The sequence below is a fragment of the Pomacea canaliculata genome, linkage group LG7, assembly GCF_003073045.1.
Source record: "Pomacea canaliculata isolate SZHN2017 linkage group LG7, ASM307304v1, whole genome shotgun sequence".
Lineage (NCBI taxonomy): Eukaryota > Metazoa > Mollusca > Gastropoda > Architaenioglossa > Ampullariidae > Pomacea > Pomacea canaliculata.
The window spans coordinates 8,717,045-8,738,100 of NC_037596.1; the positions used below are offsets into that span (position 1 = coordinate 8,717,045).

Consider the following 21,056-nt stretch of genomic DNA (forward strand, 5'->3'; position numbering starts at 1 on the left):
ATGTTGTGACCTGCAGGGAAGACGCCATATAAAAAAAGAGCAAACATTAAAATATTAAAACTTTTTTGTTTCAGTTTGAAATGGTGTTTCTGATTATCGTTTACAAATTCATTTACGGCACATAGAATGCGAAAGGAAAGATAAACAGCAAGAAACGTGTCAAATAAGAGTAAACAATAAAGTATAAATATTTCTTTTTGGTGTTAAAGTGCTTTTGTTAATGTCACTTATGAACACTTAATTTACAGCAGATAAAATGCGGGAATCACAAAAAACAGTAACATTCATACGTGGTAGAAACGCTTTATACAATCTACATTTAATGAAATGGTGATATACCTAGTAAAAAGCAAAAGTAAATGGACCTTTTTGTATAGAGTAAAAAAGGCAAAACATAAAAATGCATTTAAATGAGATAGAATATGAGGCTTTCTATCTGCTCTGTGTGTTATGACAGAATATCACAAGTTCTTATCATTCTCTACTGTAATCTAAAACGGCGACTAAAGGACTTGAAGACTGCGGTGCTGCCCGACATTAAGTAGTATGTGACTCACAAGAACTGAAACTTTGTATTTTGTCATCTCGTTTTTCTAATGGAGTAAGTACTACACATCCATTTCTGTTACTCGTTTAAGAGTGGAGATACTATTAAACATGTACAACTAGAAAACTGAATAGAAACGTAAAAGAAAATATCACAACACCATCAGGTAAATAATAAAAACAAACGCCAACGACACTATAGCGAGTTAAACATAGATGTGTGTGTGTGTGCTTGTTTGATGATGATGGTGATGATGATGATGATGATGATTTTATGATGGTATCATCTGGTAGCGCTCATGTTCTTGTAAACCTGTCAGTTCATTAGTAGTCTTTGGTGTGCAGAACATTACACATGGGGAAATCAGTTCTAAAATTATATAATGATAATGATGATAATGATAGTCATGATGATGATGACTATTAAACAAATAGTGATTTCTATTACTTAGAAATATGGGAAGGATAAAACTAAATGATAAAAAGGATTAAATTGAAGAAAAACGTGTACAGTAAATAAGCACTACACTGAAATCATCAAGTTTACCAAACAGAACCGCAGCCTACAGTGTGTTAACTTGTTTGTGTACATGCATTTGTTTGTGTGGGTTTGCGTGCGTACATACGTGTTTGTTTATGTGTTTTAGAGAAAAATAAATAACGAAAGAAGCCCTGCAGACTTGTAAATGACAGGTCATTGTGTGATGTCGTCAGTAAATAGAGTAATACTTACTGTCACTGTCACGGTCGCCATCACCTGCCAACACAGACAAAATGGTAAAAGCTAGAATTTATTTTTTATTTTTCCCTCCGAATACGCTAGAAAGTAAGCAATGTACGGTGAAAGCGATATGCACCAGAATCTGAGACGAATGATAAAAGTGCGATGTTTGTAATATTTTATTAAACTTGTTTATCAAATTCCAAGCATGTTCTTCTCGTTATTGGTAATGATAACAATATACTTTTGAGATCTTGCGTTAGAGACCAAAAGAAATTATAAACGATAATTAATCTCATCGACAGCTTTGTGAAAACATTTGGACACATACAATAGAAGTATATGCGTGTCATTAGCGACTAGCTGTTGTGTTAGACAGTCTGTCCCTGTGTCCATATCTACGACAGTCGATGGCAGTAGCAGTTGCAGATGAGAGCATTGACCTATATAGGTAAATAATATATCAACAAAACAGCAAATACATTACTCAATCTGGAAGATCGGGGTAGGACAGCAGTTTCTGTCTGACCTGTGAAATAATAGGACCTCTTGAATGAACCTGTTCTTTTTTTGAGATTTCTGACTAGACCAACAGACAACACCGAATCTACATCTAACAAAAGTATTTATAAAATTATTGTTGGCATGAAAGCAAACATAAGGACAAATACATTGATACATTTTGATATTTAATTTAGTATCATATTAAAACTATCAAATATAATGTATGTATTCATTGAAACACTGTATTAAATGTATATGTTAGCAAAGTTTCATACATTTCTTGTGCATAAATGTCTCCGTGTAATGTAGTAGATGTTTTGCAGTAGATATATGCTGGCCTAATTGTATTGACTACACTCACTCTACACTGCAGTAAGATAGTTGTCTATTTGTGTCAAGAGAGCTGAATAAGTAGGAACCTGCTCTACGAAAACTGGTGATGTCTTCACATCATCGAAATAAAAACCACACCTTTTGTTTCTCTCACCACTTGATTTCTTAGTAACACCAAAAACTGTGTATCTAAAGTTTTCTTGTGGGTGACAATAAAAATATTGATAGAACACTGGCTAAATCTCATCTCTATAAGTGAAAATCACTGTAAAGCTGACCCGCTCGTCGAACAGTGTTGTTGACATCTGTGTTAGGGTCCTTCAGACCTTTAGGAGAACAAGTAACTAATATGGGTTTTATCATTTGTACAGAAACTTTAATGAATTCATTAATTTTTCTTGTACAATTTAAGCAATTAAAGGGACGCAAAAGATGTAAAAGTACAAATTAATACAATAATTGAGGGACAAACTAAAAGCTGTGTTAGAACGACAGGAAACACGTGGCCTTTGTATGCACATCCACAAAACTCACTCTACATTGCAAGGTAGTCTTACAATATTTAACTGGAATGTTATCTTGAAGCACTTCTTCTAAGGGTATAGTTCCTTCTCATAGTTTTACTTCAGGTTGTGTAAGGTTTGAAATATCTGTTTTGAATGTCAATCAAGTTAAAGACCAGGAAAGCTGACACAGAAAAGAGGTTGGGAAAGAATAGAATTAATTGAAGGTAGGTGTAGATTGACATATGTAACCCTAGTAGTAGGGGTGTTGTTTACCACGAGAGGCCTAAACCTTCTCCTATCCACTCACTGCCTCAGTATTGTGTCATAATTTCTTCTACTCTGTTGACTAATAAACATTCAATGGTTTACAATGTCATTATAATATTTCTTAAATGGTGTGTGTGTGTAACTGAAGCCAACCCGTCTCTATTTCTATTGTTCTATTTTTTTTTACGAGAAACTGTTTCTCTAAACAATAAAGGCAGGTCACTAGGTCAATCAAAAGATTTTCAGAAGTTCAAGGTTGAAATTCTCGAGGACAAGATCAAAGATCAAAGATCAGTAGTCAGCTGAATCTTGTCAAAGGTCATCAACAACCAAATGCTGCTTCACGTGAAGGTGATTTTCTTTTTAAACTAACCTCAAGAAGTTGATGTAATTGTTCATGAGTTTAGTTCTCTCACTACTTCAGTAGCTACGTATTCTCTAACTATAGTTTTACTTCTGCTTCTCCAATGACTAAACGTTACACACTAAGCTCACACGGGGATAATTTGATTAATTCTATTTAATTACACTTTACACACACACGCGTGCGCGCGCACACACACAAACATGTTTATTTTACGTTTATAGTCCCATACTTTATACAGAGAGATCAAAATAGTTATTGACTCCAGCCACTTACTAGAATAGCAAGTGCAGAAAGCAGTGATATTATCATAGAAGTTTATTTAGCCTTTTACCTGTTTCCACGTCCTCCCTGGTCTGTCCAGACTTTTGCCTGCAGCAGGTCGTACAGCAGTTGCCCATGTCGGCTTAAACAGGAAGCTGCATCATAACAAATGAAACTTGATGATTTTGTTAAGATGCAAGTGGCACTGGCTCTTTGTAGTCGAATTTACAGAATCACAATCAGAATCACTTTTTTGAATAGGACATCGGCGCATTTCGGTTTCTTCATCCTGACAATAAGAGCACTTTACAATTATTTTCAGCACAGGAAAGTAGAGCTCATGGTAGTTCAAATCTGAAACACCTAGCCGAAATCTTATCAGAGCAGTTCTCTTATCAATATGTTTGATATTTCCAAGAAAACCACTCTGTTTTATAGAAGATTTGTATAAATTATGGGGAACGAATCTTGAACTACACATCACCTTGTTCTACAATTCTCGATGAAAGAATACATTTATCGTAGCTGAAATTCTCTCAAAAAGTGTTGGATACTGACAACACCGTAACCGTCTTTGTACAGTGTAGTACATGTGGTGTGTGTAGTTTATAGTTGCTAAGCCCATGTAACCATGTTATTATAGTGTGAATAGAATAACATTTCATAGACCTTTGAAAAGGATGTTTACGCGGCATCTGAAGTATCTTCATCAAGTATAGTAATATGTCTAGCAGATGAATTAGTGTAGAAGGCATAGCATCCCGATGCATTCACTATAGACCAGTGTATTGGGGGTTCTATTTGTTACATTAAATTAAATGATTATCCGCCATCAGACCACACATTTCAGGGTGGTCTGGTAGTTCAATGGCGAAGGTTGGCTGTCCTGGGTTCAGCTCTCGTCTAGGACACGCTGTTCTCTGTCTGTATGTAACACCTGTTTACATGGCTGGCTATCTTGCCGTGATAAAGCTTTAGTTGGTGGCTCGGCGTACAACACCAATCCCCGCTCCCCAAACTGTAGAGCTCATAATGTGAGATGGGTGTACTTGTAAACTGAATGTTTTAAAAGACACAGTTGATCTGCGATCATTGACAGTCCATAGTTTTATATATTCATAGCACCAAAGCGAGCTTTGGAGGCAAGGTCTTCAAGGGCATATGTAAAGACAGAGCAAGTAAACATAATTATACCAAAGTATCTGTACATATTAACGGTTTCAAATTGTTTATCATCATTAAAACATTTTTCTCTTTTAGTAATAAAAACCACCAACAAGGTCCAGATGTTTGGGAACATGTTATAAACATACATTTTCATTTATTTTGCAGACCCACTGCCGTGTCAGACACTAACGCAATATCATCAGCAACAGTAAAATAATCAACTGAATAAGGTCTGATAAAAGGTAAATGTCGTGAATACCTTTCTGTCGAATTTCATTTATGATGGTAATTCATTTATAAACAAGGAAAACAAAATAAGACAGCAAAATTCTTATTGTTTAAGACCTCTAGGACAGTTAAAATACTCGGCCTTAACAACTTCATACATTGATCACTGTGTAATCTTTCCATGAATACCATTCTTCTGGAGTACATGCCAAAGTGTTTCTCTGATTACAGTCTAAGACTTCATAGAAATCAATGTAAGCTACATATAGTTTTATGTGACTGACCAATTACTTATTGGTAGAGGTGGGCCTTGTACTTTATGATGTAACTAGCCCGAGAAGAATAAAAAGTTAAATTGGATGTAATGACAAAAACCGAAAGGAGAAAGGCGTCTGCTACGCGTGAAGCTGTCAAAGGAATAAGAAACGATTTGTGGTTGTGTGAAAGAACAAAAATATCCAGCTAAGGTTATAATCGGGATTTGGAAGACTTTTTGGGGAAGATATTTCTTTATCTTTGCCTCTCTTTCCTTTCCACTAGGCCTCTACTATGTACTTAGCTTTCATGACTTGACACAGGTTTGTATGCACGTGTGTGTTCGTGCTCACGCATTTGTGTAAGATACAGTGTGTGTGTGTGCTCGGGTATATGTAAATATTAAATAACAGCTACTAACATGAACATAAATATTGACAAGCAGACGTGGAGATTTCCTGTCGTTTCTGTTTCCGTCTCTTGCAGTCTTCTGACCGGAAAGCACACTATACCAGTAGATGTCGCTTGGGTGATGTCTATATCGGGATAGTAAACATACAGCTAATAACGGGAAAACCAACCTGAGTCCTAAATGAGTTGTTGCCCAAAATAGCACTAGCTCTGTGATAACCAGGTATTTCTGTGTTGTCGGATTATTTGAATTCACTTTACCCAGTGATGGGTCAGTCGTGACGGTGTCTATCTGTTTGTCTGTCTGTCTGTCTGTCTGTCTGTCTGTCTGTCTGTCTGTCTGTCTGTCTGTCTGTCTGTCTGTCTGTCTCCGTATGTATATTTGTTCCCTGAGACTGACCAGTTATTCATACGCTTCCCTGTACAGTAAAGTAACTTTGCTGAACTGATTACCTGTATATGGGAAGGGCGATGAGGTTGTGGAGCTGTATTTTCTCTCTACCTTTACAATGGAAGATGCTTCTGCTATCTTCAAACTTCGTTTCCCTCAGATTTATATTTATCTGTTAGTCTGTTAGTAAAGTATGTAACAGTCTACGTGTTGAGTAATCTCTATCCTGTCAAACTTTATTTGAAGTATTCGCCATTTCTCGTTGAGCCGTTTACCTATAACTCATTACTAAATTTGTACGATCTGTATACAGGCTGAGTTCACTAGCTGACCTTTTATAACCCTGTCCACAGAGGTCACACAGACGGTTAGTTGAGTAGGGCGTGTAAATCAGAAACACAAACTAAGCTGACCAGACACGTGAGCCACCAAACAATAAAAACGTTAATAATTACTTTGTTTTCTGGTAATTACTCGAGGTAATTATGCACTACATGTTATGAGCAACTGAACAGTGTGATACTGACCTGAGACACAGTCGTCTACACGAGTACCGGCAACTACACTGTAATAACGAGAGCTTTTCTTTTTACACTCAAAGGTGAGACGAGAAGATGAATCTAGGCCACTAGAAGTCCTTTATCTCGCACGTGAATGTCATGGGAAACTAAAGGGGAATCCCCTTCAGTATACATTGAAGATAACACATTCCTTCAGCATCACTCCTGACCAGAACGAACAAGTTCCCAATCTTTTTCAATACACCACTTCCTCTTATCAGTTTTCCTTATTTCTTGTTAAATACGTAAATTCCCTTATCAGTGTATTTAGTGAACAGCGAGAAAACTTTTTCTCGACTTTTTGTGATAATGATTGTACATCAGACTAGACCGATTCACGTTGTTCTTTTTGAGCGATCTACTTGACGATCTTTCATAATTTCAGGATAGCCAACAACAGTATGTTTAGTTTTTCCGTATGTATTTCACTTATCAGTATATTACACCAGTCAACACAGTTGTCAATATATAGTTGTGATTATAGTCAAATGACTAGTCCAGCTGATCGTCTTCAGTTGCAGATTTATGACACTCTCCATCCTTTCTGTTTTTTCTCTGGGTCTTCTATGCTTTATTTCTTATCCGCATGCTTGTTTCTTCTTCCGTCGTCCTGTTTTCCTTTTTCCCCTCACTCCTGTCTCTGCGCTGCTTCATGTTCTTGTATTACTAACCGGAGCATCTTCTTGTATGTATGTTGTGGATGTTTGTACTCGCTTGTGACGACTATATTAATGTATGCTTATTTTGGTTACGCGACGATTATAACCGACCAGAGCTTCTCAAAAAGCCAACTGGCGAGTCAAATCACCAGTCGGTAACAACGGTTGTGCCCCTCACAGCCATAACCTTTGGACGATATTTGAAGCTCTCATATGTAGTATCTTGAAATCTTAGAAGTCCTTATGGACTCTGTATGCAAAGTTACTAACACTGACTTTCTACTCAAGTAACAGAAAAAAACTAATTCAAGAAAAAGACATAGCTGAAAAACATCATATCAAAATTTGAACACCCCAGTTTTGCGCTTGGTCATTTTGCACAAAGACATCATATTTCAAGTACTTCGTTTAACATACTAATTTACTAAATACGCCTTAATTTATTTACTTTAAAATAACTATTATAAAGTGCTGTCCTAATTGTTTTATTACAAACTTGCAATCTCTCTTTGCGAGATATGAATCTTTCAATACTATAGTATCATCAATCTGTAAGGCGGAAAGTGAAAATAGATGTACAGTAATTTCAAATGAACTGGATTTGGTTCAAAATAAGAACGCTGAGAAAAAACAAATGTATCTTTTAATCTATGTTATAGTGTCCTTTGGAACTCTTTTGTAATGATCACAATTCTATACCCAAATCCTCCAAATCTCCCGTTTCAGATAGGGAAGATGTTTGAAGCCGTGGTTTCCAAAGCCAGTTTTACAAACAATCATTTACCTCCTTGACTGTATATACTGGACTGTTTGTCATATCTTTTATGTTGCCTAATTCCTATCTTCTAAACCAGTAAGTGTTGTCGTTAGGTCTCACACAACGCAGGCTTGTGACAACAACGCATTTTTTCTTTCAACACACAAAAAAGTATCTGTAAGCTTAAAAAACTTTTATTATGTCAGTTAACAAAATAATAGCTAAACTCTTTAACCATCCCACCCGATGGAAGGTCACCAAGGATGCTGATGGATTATTTTCGTGAGTGTATCACCATCCTATAAATAAAACACGATAATTCACTCATTTTTAGAAGATGACTCTTTGCACACAGTAATTATCTCCCTGGTGATTTAGTCTTTATCAATTCCACAAAAAAGGTTTGTTTGAAAGGTCGTCCGTACACAAGGTAAGATCACTGGTCACTTCAACAAAATCCAAGGAATAACACCGGCACACAGATATAAATCTCCTCACTCACCCCTTCACAGAGGGCGTTGCCGAACTTTTTCTTTTCAAAAGACAAGTGTCACACAACTATCAAACTCCGAACTCGCCTCACAGAGGGTTTCCACTGACTTAACAAAACATTTCCTTTTTCTAAACTTTGTTTAAATGCTTTCCTCCATGGGACAGCAGAATTAGGGTTATTTCGTTCTGTACAACCAATTTCAACCAATCTTTTTGCATCTTCACACCGACATTTCAAAACCATTCAGACCATGAAATTGGTGTCAGTCACACACAGTCGTTCCAATAGAGTTACTAAGATAAATATTATTAATAATACCTGTAATGCATTGAGACTAATAAACACAGTAATACATCTAAGGCCGTTATCTCAAAGTGAAGTTTATTGAACAAGTATTGAAGTATTGAACAACAAACTATTAGTTTTATTCAGAGACAAGGATCAACATACAAAGGATTATTCAATCATGAATCGTTTCAGCATTAATGTATACAAGCTCGAAAACTAAATGAAAAGCATTTTAAATGAGTTTAAATAAGAAACATTTAGGCAGACACAAATTTTACGTTGACAAATGCGGGTCACGTGTTTACACGTGGTCTGACCTCACGTGTACGTGTGACTATGGATGTGTGAGAATGGTAGCTCACCAAGAGGAAGACGATATTTGATCTTATTTTTGTATTTTAGTACAAGTGATATTTCCACTCATGCTTCACGAGAGGAAGAGAAAACATACTTCACAGTCAACAATCATAAAGTCTTTTAAGATCACTAAATAAAATGGGTGAAGAGGATGCCGTTTAAAACGAGAGTATGTCAAATCAATTTAGCATCACCACCTGTAGACCGATGACTAATTACACCATGGAGCAGACACGACATACGGACAACCACAGAGGCCTCGTTACATCTAAGCGATATCCGGCTGAGGAGGTGGAGGAGGTGGACGAGGTGGAGGAGGGGGCGGAACGCCAGCATGTGGTCCTGTAATACACGCACACAAACATCACTAATATTCACGCACAAACACATTTATTGGTATGCTAATTCAAAGGCCCAGCACATCGTGTCTAACGGTTAAAATCAAAGTAATTCTGATAAGCTGATTAAAGATGTTAATGATAATTTCTGCCATAAAACTGTACAGTGCTGCAAAAGGCACCAAAGTAGAATAATGTTATTTTATATTTTAAAATAATTAGCCTTCTCTTATAGTCCAGCTCTGTGACATTTGTGCAAAACAAATGTTTTGTTGTTTTGTAAGTACAATAAAAAGTGCTTAAATAAAAGTTGTATACAATCTGGAAAATACAATTAGAAACAGTTACAGAACTTACAGATATAATTTGTAGGACATGGAAAAACATTTTCCAAAGAGACGTACCCAAAGAGAAAAATGAAATGAGCTGAGGGGTGGTGGAGGTGCGGGCTAGTGGTGAGCTGATCCATGGCATGCTTAAGCTGAAATACTCCCCTAATATGCAATATTTATAATAAATATTGCAGTGGCTATTTCTATTTACCTTAAATAAAAAGACTGATTCAGACTCACTTGTCGCTCCTTGAATGTCCTTAGTGGTTTCAGTAGATATCCGATTAACGGGAGAAGTAGGACGACCTACAGTAATGTGTAGTCTCAAAAATCAAAATGGTAATCAAAGTGAATTTTTCTGGTTTGTGTGTATATATACATATTATAAAACATAAACATACACAAAACAGAAAAAAACCTAAGTTATGCATTAAACAACATTCATCTTTTGCATATACGAACAGGTTTCTTGTCGTCTAAACTCACATCGGTAAATAAAGTGAAACTAGGGATCAAGAACAAAACCATTTTAAAAGAAATCGAAGCTGCGTGAGAATTGCTAAAACATGAAATATCTAAGAACATTATGACTGTATATTATTGACAGGACAAGGGCACAATCAGTGTCTAATATGTTTTTGTCATCAAATGATCATAACACAGACAATACTACTTCTATAAACAGGATCTGGCTGACTCACACCCTTGTACAGAAGTATGTAAAGTGTGGGTAAGGTTTTAGAAAGTACTTCAGTGCTTAATATTTTTTTATTGTATAAGACACGCACTTTCATAACTTTGTTTCTTGTTCAAACTTTACGGAATTCAAATAAAGCAAATCAAATTATCTGTAAAAGGTAAGATTTTCTCTATGCCTGAAACCCTTTGAAAAAGGCTAAAAATACCTACATTCTGAATTTGCAGAAATAATAAAAGTCCCCATGGGCATACTGGCATGGACTGGTAGGTGGTGGGTAAACGGTGAGTGTGAAGAAAGAGTAAATAGATGGAATTCATTTTGTATTCAAGGTGATTTTAAGTCAGGGACGTATTGATCTTTGATTGTGATGTTTACACAGAACAACTCAAGTTCTTATCATACCCCAATCCAAAACGGCGACTAAAGGACTTGAAGACTGCGGTGCTGCGCGCCATTAAATAGTATAAGACTCACAAGAACTGAAACTTTGATTGTATTTTGTGATCTTGGTTTTCTAGCAACATAAGTACTACACATCCATTTCTGTTACTCGTTTAAGAGTGGAGTACTATTAAACATGCACAACGAGCAAAATGAATAGAAACATAAAAGAGAGTATCACATCAGCACCATCATGTAAACAAAGAAAACGCCGACCACGCTGTAGCAGCTTTAACATAGGTGTGTGTGTGTGTTTGATGATGATGATATGATAACAATATACTTTTGAGACCTTGCGTTAGAGACCAAAAGGAACTATTAATGATAATTAATCTCATTGACAGCTTAGCGAAAACATTTTGTGGAGACATACGATGGGAGTATATGCGTGTGTCATTAGCGACTAGCTGTTGTTGTGTTAGACAGTCTGTCCCTGACTCCTTGTGTCAAAGCTCTACGACAGTCGATATAGGAGGAAATGTCTTTAGTTTGCGCAGATGGCATTAGTAGTTGCAGATGAGAGTATTGACATATACAGGTAAATAATATATCAACAAAACAATAACAAAACAACAAATACATTACTCCAATTAGGACATCAGCTTTTGTCTGACCTGTGAAGTAATAGGACCTGTTGAAAAACCTGTTCTTTTCTTTAGATGTATGACTAGACCAACAGACAACACCGAATCTACGACATCTAACAAGAGTATTTATACAATTATTTTTGGCATGAAGGCACACATGAGGACAAATACATTGATAAATTTTAATATTAAATTTAGCATTATATTAAAACTATTAAATATAATGTGTGTCTTCATTGAAACGATGTATTAAATGTATATGTTAGCAAAGTTTCAAACGATTTTGTGTATAAATGTCTCCTTGTAATGTAGTAGATGTTTTGCAGTAGATATGCTGGCCAAATTATATTGACTGAAGTCACTTTACACTTCAGTAAGATAGTTGTCCATTTGTGTCAAGAGAGCAGAATAAGTAGGAAACTGCGCTACGAACACTGGTGATGTCTCCACATCATCAAAATAAAAACCTCACCTGCTGTTTCTCTCACCACTTGTTTTCTTAGTAACACCAAAAGCTATGTATCTAGGCTTTGCTTGTGGTTGACAATGAAAATATTGATAGAACATTGGCTATTTCTCAACACTATTAGCTAAAATGACTGTAGAGCTGACCCTTAGACTCACCTGCCGGTAGGTAAACGGTGTTGTTGCCGTCTATTTTAGGGTCCCTCAGACCTTCAGGAGGACAAGCAAATAGTTTGGATTTGTACATACACTTTAATAAATTCAATGATTTTTCTTGTAAAATTTACGCAATTAAAGAGATGCAAAAGATGTAAAAGTACAAATAAACACAATAAATGAGTGACAAATTAAAAGCTGTGTTAGAACGAAAGGAAACACGTGGCCTTTGTATGCACATCCACAACACGCACTCTACATTGCAAGGTAGCCTTACAATATTTAACTAGAATTGTAGAGAAATTAACTTTTTTTACTCGACATTTAGCTGATCCTCTTTTGTAGACAAACGAATGCAGAGAGAACTAACAGATGAGTAGACAGAGAAAGAAAGAGGGAATTAACTAAGGTATATAGTAACCAGTAGGATAGTGTTCTTTACCACGGATAGAGACGTGACGATGGGTGGGCTTTAAAGCTCGTAGGAAGCCATCAACCTACGTCTAGCTTGGTAGTAATGTTTGTTATGTAGTTATGTTAAAATACTGTAGACACAGAGCTAATTTGTTCAATGCCCTGAACATATTTTTGTTCATTCTGATTGACTTCCCTGCACCTATAGTAGGCTTATCGTACTTACATCAGAGTATCCTACATTTGAGGATGTCGGGCATACCGTACGCATATAAGTACTTATTAGTTTTTAGGATGCTCAGGTCTAGATTGACCTTATCATAAAAACTAATTCCAGTGCAGGTCTATCCCATGGCCCTGTTGTCTTCTATAAACAACTGTATGCTTGTGCTTCAGGATATGCTGTCCACGTCCTCATCCCATGTGCAACTACTCTGCCGCTACTTGGTAGTTTTCTTTGATAATTTAAAAGAGGTCCATGCTTTGATCAAGAGAATGTAAGTTTACCCTTTAAATGGTATTTACATATTCCCTAACCATAGTTTGACTTCTGCTTCAACAATGACTACACATTACCCTGACACAGAAACACTTTACACACCCACACCCACACCCACACAGACATGTTTATGTCACGTTTAAAGTTCCAAACATTAGACAGAGAGATCTACATAGTTATTGAGACCAGCCACTTACTAGAATAGCAAGTGAAGAAAGCAAAGAGATTATCATAGAAGTTTATTTAGCCTTTTACCTTTTTCCACGTCCTCCCTGGTCTGTCCAGACTTTTGCGAGGTCCTACAGGAGTCGTCCATGTCGGCTTAAACAGGAAGCTACATCATAAAAAATTATTTTGATGATTTAGTAAGATACACGTGGCACTGACACTTTGTAGTCGCATTTACACCATCACAATCATAATCCCTTTATTGAATAGGACATCGGCGCATTTCGATTTCTTTATCCTGACAATAAGGGCACTTTACATCTTATTTTCAGCAAAGGAAAGTACAGATTATGGTAGTTCAAATCTGAAACATCTAGCCGAAATCTTATCAGAGCATTTCTCTTATTAGTATGTTTGATATTTCCAAGAAAACCACTCTGTATCATAGAAGATTTGTTATTATAGTGTTAATTGAGTAACATTTCATACACCTTTGAAAAAGTGTTTATTTGGCATCTGAAGTATCTTGAACAAGTATGGTAATATGTCTAGCAGATCAATTAATGTAGAAGGCATTGCATCCATATTCACTATAGACCAATGTTTTTTCAAGGTGACATAGTAGATGGTAGGTGGGATAATGATGACCAGGAAAGTGAAATACTCCCAGCAGGGATTGTTGACCGAGATCATCCAATAACCACAGAAGAAGTGATGAAAGCTATAAATCATCTAAAACTAAATAAGGCTCCGGGGCCTGATGGAATACTTGCAGAAATGTTAAAAGCCTGTCAGGACCATATACTAAGGTACATAGTGACTTTATTTAACAAAATTTAGAACCGGGAACCGTGATTTCCCGGACAATTATAGAGGGATATCGCTAATTTGTACAGTAAGTAAAATGTTTGCATATATCTTGAACCTGAGACTAACAAGATGGGCAGAGGAAAATTGTAAGATAGCGAGGAACAGAGTGGTTTTAGGGAAGGTCATTTCACTACAGATAGTATCTTTATACTGTATGCTATCATACAACGCTATTTACTCAAAAGATCGGGCAAGGTGTATGTATGTTTCGTGGCTTTTAGAAAGGCATTCGATATGGTTAATAGAAACAAACTATGGCATGTTTTATGTCGTGTGCGGACGTTTTGCCGACGGACGTTTCGGAGTCGGACGTTTTGCTGACCGGCGTTTCGCCGCATTATGTCAGAGAGAGAGAGAGCTTACTTACTTCTCAAAGAATGAAAGTAACTACTAGATTACACAATAATTCTTTATTTCAAACAAATTTTACACACAGACTTCACAGACAGTTCACTTTGATTGTCACAGATTATGCGCAACAGCTTTGAGAAAAAACATTGATACAATGGCGAGAGAAATGTGTGAGCTAACGGTTCACATGAGGAGGGATAGTGAGAGAGAGTTCACTGATACATTGATACAATGGCGAGAGAAATGTGTGAGCTAAGGGGCGTCACACGCTTGACTTCGGCTAAAGGTCCCGCGTGAAATGCCGAAATGAAGTGCCCCGCGCCGAAACGTCCGGCGGCGAAACGTCCGACTCCGAAACGTCCAGCGGCGAAACGTCCGGTCGGCAAAACGTCCGTGTACCGTTTTATGTAACATGGGAGTTGGAGGCAAGATGCTTACCATTTTACAAAGTATGTACCAGAATATCAAAGCCTGTATAAGATGTAATAACGAATGCACAGAGTATTTTAATTGTCCGACTGGAGTAAGGCTGGGCTGTATTATGTCGCTCATTCTCTTTACGTTCTTTATAAATCAATTAGCTGTAGATGTGTATCAGAACGGTATTCATGGCGTCCAACGTGTTCCAGATATAATACAGATACTCTTACTGCTCTTTGCTGATGATGTTGTACTTGCATCATATTCTGTTACTGGTCTCCAAAAGCAGCTTGACATTTAAAAAATTATGCTGAATGTTTTGGCATGAATGTGAAACTCCGAAAAATCATCGTGTTCAGGAAAGGCGGATTTCTAGCATCAAAGGAATGTTTGTATTATGGTAAAGAAAGGATGGAGGTTGTTAACATGTATAAGTATCTAGGTCTTTGTTTCACAACTAAGATCTCCCTTTCCATAGCTGTCGATGACCTTGCAGCTAAGGCCAAAATCAGATCCTGTCAGCTATTAAAATGTTTATGGAAACTTGGATATATACCAAGAAACGTTTTTTTTAAGATGTTCGATTCTCGAACTGTACCGATACATACCTACGGGTCGGAAATTTAGGGTTTTAAAAGATATATGGCCGTTGAAAAGGTACAAATGTTCAGCTGCAAACGTTTCTTAATGCGGGTCTTCAAACACCAAACAAAATGATCTATGGTGACCAAGGACGGTATCCAGTATTGGTGACCACAAAAGTTAGATGCATTAAGTGCTGGCTCCGACTCATTCATAAGAATGACACATTCTCCCCAGAAAAGCATACAATATGTTATATTATCTACAAGAAAACGGTAAAAGTACCTGGGCTTTCTTTGTAAAATAACTTCTCTGTGTCAATGGCTTTGGATGTGTTTGGCTTCAGCAAAGTGTCGGTAACAAGAACATGTTTTTAAGAACCTATAGACAAAGACTTATAGACTGTTTCCAACAAAAATGGCACAATGATATATGCACAAGTGAAAGACTTGAGCTGTATTCTAGTTTTGAGAGCTACGTACAACCTGAGAGATATGTCAATATACTGAGAATACGTTGTTTTAGAGAAGTATTTATTAAGCTTAGATTTGGAATATCAGTCATCAATGTACATCGTTATCGCTACAAAAATGATGTATCTCCCAGCCAGTTAAGCTGCCCCTGATGCACACATGAGATTGAAGATGAAGTGCATGTGTCGTTCGATGGTGCTGCCTAGAGCGAAAGTTAATGTCTTAAAATCTGCAATACCATATAAACAGGGCAATGATGGAATTACACAAGTCTTTACAAATAACTCAGAAACAACTATTAGACAAATCTCAAGATTTTTGTATCATGTATTTAAAAATAAGAATGAAATAAGTACATAAAGAAATGTTAGTATGCATTAAGAATTTATTAGGAATATTGCTGGTGCTGTCTGTTTTTTTTCTGTAATTTTCTAACCCCCATGAAACAAACCAAAAGGTTTATTCAATAAAGAATTCGTTCCTTCGTTATAGACCAATGTATTGGGGGTTCTATTTGTTGCATTAAATTAAATGATTATCTGCCATCAGACAACAAATTTCAGGGTGTTATGGTAGTTCAATGGCGAAGGTTGGCTGTCCTGGGTGCAGCTCTCGTCTCGGACACGCTGTTCTCTGTCTGTATGTAACACCTGTTTACATGGCTATCTTGCCGTGATAAAACTTTAGTTGGTGGCTCGGAGTACAACACCAATCCCCGCTCCCCAAACTGTAGAGCTCATAATGTGAGATGGGTGTACTTGTAAACTGAATGTTTTAAAAGACACAGTTGATCTGCGATCATTGAGAGTCCTCAGTACTATATATTCATAGCACCAAACCAAGCTTTGGAAGCAAGGTCTTCAAGGGCATATGTAAAGACAGAGCAAGTGGACATAATTATACCAAAGTATCTGTTCATATTAACGGTTTCAAATTGTTTATCATCATTAAAACATTTTTCTCTTTTAGTAATAAAACCACCATTTTTAAAAATAACAGTGTTAATATCTATATTAACAACAAGGTCCAGGTGTTTGAGTACATGGTATAATACATATATTTTCATTTATTTTGCAGACCCACTACCGTGTCAGACACTAACGCAATATCATCAGCAACAGTAAAATAATCAACTGAATAAGGTCTGATGAAAGGTAAATGCCGTGAATACCTTTCTGTCGAATTTCACTTATGATGGTAATTCATTTATAAACAAGGAAAACAAAATAATATTGCAAAATTCTTCTTCTTTGAGACCTCTAGGACAGTTAAAATACTCGGCCTTAACAACTTCATACATTGACCACTCTATAATCTTTCCATGAATACCATTCTTCTGGAGTACATGCCACAGTGTTTCTCTCGTTACAGAGTCAAAGAAATCAAGCTACATATAGTTTTATGTGACTGACCAATTACTTATTGGTAGAGGTGGGCCTTGTACTTAATGATGTAACTAGCCCGAGAAGAATAAAAAGTTAAATTGGATGTAATGACAAAGACCGAAAGGAAAAAGGCGTCTGCTACGCGTGAAGCTGTCAAAGGAATAAGAAACTATGCATGTGTGAAAGCACAACAATATCCAGGTAAGGTTCGAACAGTGATTTCGAGGATTATCTTGGGGAAAATATTCTTTTATCTTTGCCTCTCAGTCCTTTCTGCTAGACCTCTACTCTTTACTTAGCTTCCATGACTTCACACAGGTTTGTATGCACGTGTGTGTTCGTGCTCGCGCATTTGTGTAAGATACAGTGTGTGTGTATGTGTGTGCTGGGGTGTAGTGAATATTAAATAACACTTAGCAACATGAACATAAATATTGACCAGCAGACGTTGAGATTTCCTGTCGTAACGAAAGTGTTTCCGTCTCTTGCAGTCTTCTGACCGGAAAGCACACTATACCAGTAGATATCGCTTAGGCCAGGGATGCACAACCTACGGCCCGCGGGCCATATCCGGCCCGCGACGAGGTGCCATCCGGCCCGCGAAACTTCTGCCCACAGTGCAGGAAATCGGCATGTTAGTAATAAAAGAAGACCTTAAAAAAAAAAAAACGAAGAAAAAAGGAAGAAGATGTATTTATCCCCACGTAGGGGCGTCTCTCAATCTTTTTTTCGATGGACGAACATTTCGATTCAGTGCTCCGACTTGGTGTCTCTACGATGCAGCAGGACATTCAGAAGTTCGTTTCGGGAAAACAACTTCAAATATCCCACTAATTACCACATAATTAATGGTAATTACAACTTGTTTCTAATAAAAAATGGTATCTGCTCTATTTTTTGTATTTTTGCGGTGAAGTGGCCCGCGACACGGCTGTCCGAAATGGATATGGCCCGCAGGCCGAAAAAGGTTGTGCATCACTGGTCTAAGTGATAGTGAAGATACAGCTAATAACGGGAAAACCTACATGAATCCCAAATGAGTTGTTGCGGAAAATAGCACGAGCTCTGTAGTACCCCAGACACATAACCATGCATTTCATTGTTGTCGGACTATTTACATACACTTTACTCAGTGATAGGTCAGTCGTGACGGCGTCTATCTGTTTGTCTGTCTGTCTGTATGTCTCAGTATGTAGATCTGTCCCCTGAGACTGGCCAATTATTCATACTCAACCCTGTATAGTAAAGTAACTTTGCTAAACTGATTCCCTGTCTAAGGGAAGGGGGATGTGGTGATGGGGCTGTATTTTCTCTCTACCTTTACAATGGAAGTTGCCTCTGCTATCTACAAACTTCGTTTCCCTCAGCTTTACATGTATCTGTCAGTCTGTCAGTAAAGTATGCAACAGTCTAAGTGTTGAGTAATCTCTATCCTGTCAAAATTGTATTTGAAGTATTCGCCATTTCTCATTGAGCCGTTTACCTATAACTCGTTACTAAATATGTACGATCTGTATACAGGCTGAGTTCACTAGCTGACCTTTTATTACCCTGTCCACAGAAGTCACACAGACGGTTAGTGGAGTAGGGCGTGTAAATCAGAAACACAAATAAAGCTGATCAGACACGTAAACTACCAAACAGTAAAAAAGTTAATAATTACCTTGTTTTCTGTTAGTTACTAGAAGTAATTATCCACTACATGTTATGAGCAACTGAACAGTGTGATACTGACCTGAGACACAGTCGTCTGCACAAGCACTGGCAACTACACTGTAGTAACGAGAGCTTTTCTTTTACACACAAAGGCGAGACGAGAAGATGAATCTGCACCACTAGAGGTCGCTTGTGTAACTGTATCTCGCACGTAAATGTCATGAAAACTTTCAGGGGAATCCCCTTCTGTGTGCATTGAAGCTGCACATTCCTTGAGCTTTACTACTGACAAGAGTGAACAAGTTCCTAACCTTCTTCAATACACCACTTCCTCTTTTCCGTTGTTTTACTTCCTTTCAAGTACATATATTTCCTCTATCAGTATATTTAGTGAACTTCGGGAAAACTTTTTCTCGACTTTTTGTGATAGTGATTGTACATCATACAAGACGGATTCACGTTGTTCTTGTTGAGCGATCTACTTGACGATCCATCAGACTTTAATGTTAACCACCAACAGAATGTTTAGTTTCTCCGTATGTATTACTCCTTAGACCAGTCAACACAGTTGTCAATAGTGATTATAGTCAAATTACTGGTCCTTCTGCTCGTCTTCCGTTGCAGATTTATGACTCTCCATCCTTACTGTTTTTTCTCTGCTCTTCTATGCTTTATTTCTTGGCATTGCTATTGACAATAAATAGACAAGAATGGTCAATTAACAGAGCATTTAAATATTTGTTAATAACTGATGTGTTCAACGCCATTGAAACTTGGATTAATAATAATAAATGCAAGATAGGCAAAGCACATACCCTCCTAAGCAGCATGCTCTTAGCGCTTAAGAACAAGAGGGAAACGTTGACAGCATACAAGGGACAGGAAAACAAGTACAGGGATGTAAGTAGAGGAAGCTATGAATTGGAAGCGACATTGCTCCTTTTAAAAAAAGAGTGAGACAATGGAATTAAAAAGAAACCACCCACACTGCTTTCGAGTTTAATTTAAAGCTATCTATTGACAACATGGCACCATAGTGTGACTGTGAAACTTATACCAGGAAAGATCTTTATGCTCAAAGAATACTGCCGAACTTAGCCACAATGGTCGACATTTGGATGAAGATGATTGTTTTATATGTTGACCATGAACATAATTTTCTTACACGAAAGCGTAACCAAATCAATTAAGTCACGAACATGGTAGCAGTGAGATTTGTTTTACATATTGAATGTCAGGTAGAAATGGCACTATAGATTGTTCACTAGTTCTAACTCAACATTTATCCCAACACTCACTTGCTAGTGCTTTCACACCTCTTCTCTACTACTCACCTCGGTAATTAATATACTTTCCATCAAGGCACCTTTGTTTCTCGGCAAATCACACTATCCTAACCCTGACAAAAGTTTGCACTAAAAGATTTGGCAAGAAGGCCGCTTACGATGGATTCAAACAAAAGGACTCGCTGCCATTCAGCCCTTGTGTGTGTGTGTTCTGTGCGTTTGTGTGAATGTGATAGAAAGTACTAATATTTTACACCCGTCTCCTATAAGTTGCATTCCAGATTAATATCCTTATAGTGTGAACTAAAGTCACTTCGCGGCAGCCGAGCCCTTGACAGGGGAATGAAGGAAAAAGAACTTATAGTCACCCTGCGGCAATTGAGGCTTTAACTGCTCTACCAAGCAGAACCGGTCGCCTCGCGGAAATGGTGCAAGCACTGAATTATGCCTGCTATTTATACTTCAAAACTTTGGCATTACGTAGTCTTTTGCCTCGCGCTGCGCCGCTCGCGCGACGGAATACGAGGGTGCAATCGGGAAGAAAACTGACGGGGACAACGATCGAACTGTCAGCACTACGGCTGTTCTAACAAGCGCTCCCGCTACAAGTAATTACACCCCAAATCACGTTTGAGTTCCTGACTGTGGTTGTCGAATAAAACCCTGTGTTGGAAGAGGTGTCCTCTATTGGTTTGAAGATAGCTTTTTACATTTTTTGGAACAATCACTAAAGAATCGAGGAAAAAAAACACGGGGGTTTATGGCAGGAAGTAGTAAGCTTTCCTTGACCTTTACCTGTAAGCCAAAGGTGATTTCCCGTTACTAGGTTTCAGCCACGTCAATCCCTTGTCGAGGCGCGGGA

At 37.4% G+C, this 21,056-nt stretch overlaps 1 protein-coding gene and 1 long non-coding RNA gene across 2 annotated transcripts; both read right to left on the minus strand.

Moving 5' to 3' along the window:
- Positions 1–1,293: 1,293 nt before the first annotated feature.
- Positions 1,294–6,559, minus strand: LOC112568783. The gene is made up of 4 exons (XR_003100183.1): positions 6,485–6,559; positions 3,576–3,660; positions 1,755–1,796; positions 1,294–1,303 (listed from the first exon to the last, which is right to left on the minus strand). It is a non-coding gene; the product is annotated as an uncharacterized LOC112568783 (long non-coding RNA).
- Positions 6,560–8,137: 1,578 nt separating this feature from the next.
- On the minus strand, positions 8,138–19,175 carry LOC112568778 (sulfated surface glycoprotein 185-like). The gene is made up of 5 exons (XM_025246259.1): positions 18,988–19,175; positions 13,259–13,337; positions 12,094–12,144; positions 9,982–10,047; positions 8,138–9,413 (listed from the first exon to the last, which is right to left on the minus strand). The coding sequence occupies exons 2-5, from the start codon at positions 13,317–13,319 to the stop codon at positions 9,340–9,342; spliced, it is 252 nt and encodes an 83-aa protein (XP_025102044.1). The 5' UTR covers positions 13,320–13,337; positions 18,988–19,175; the 3' UTR covers positions 8,138–9,339.
- Positions 19,176–21,056: the final 1,881 nt, after the last annotated feature.

Coding starts and splice junctions, on each gene's coding strand:
- LOC112568778 (XM_025246259.1), bottom strand. CDS start 13,319: ATGGACGACTCCTGTAGGACCTCGCAAAAGTCTGGACAGACCAGGGAG. Junction 10,048..12,093: donor CACCGTTTACCTACCGGCAG/GTGAGTCTAAGG, acceptor ACATTACTGTAG/GTCGTCCTACTTCTCCCGTT. Junction 9,414..9,981: donor GGACATTCAAGGAGCGACAA/GTGAGTCTGAAT, acceptor CGTGTATTACAG/GACCACATGCTGGCGTTCCG.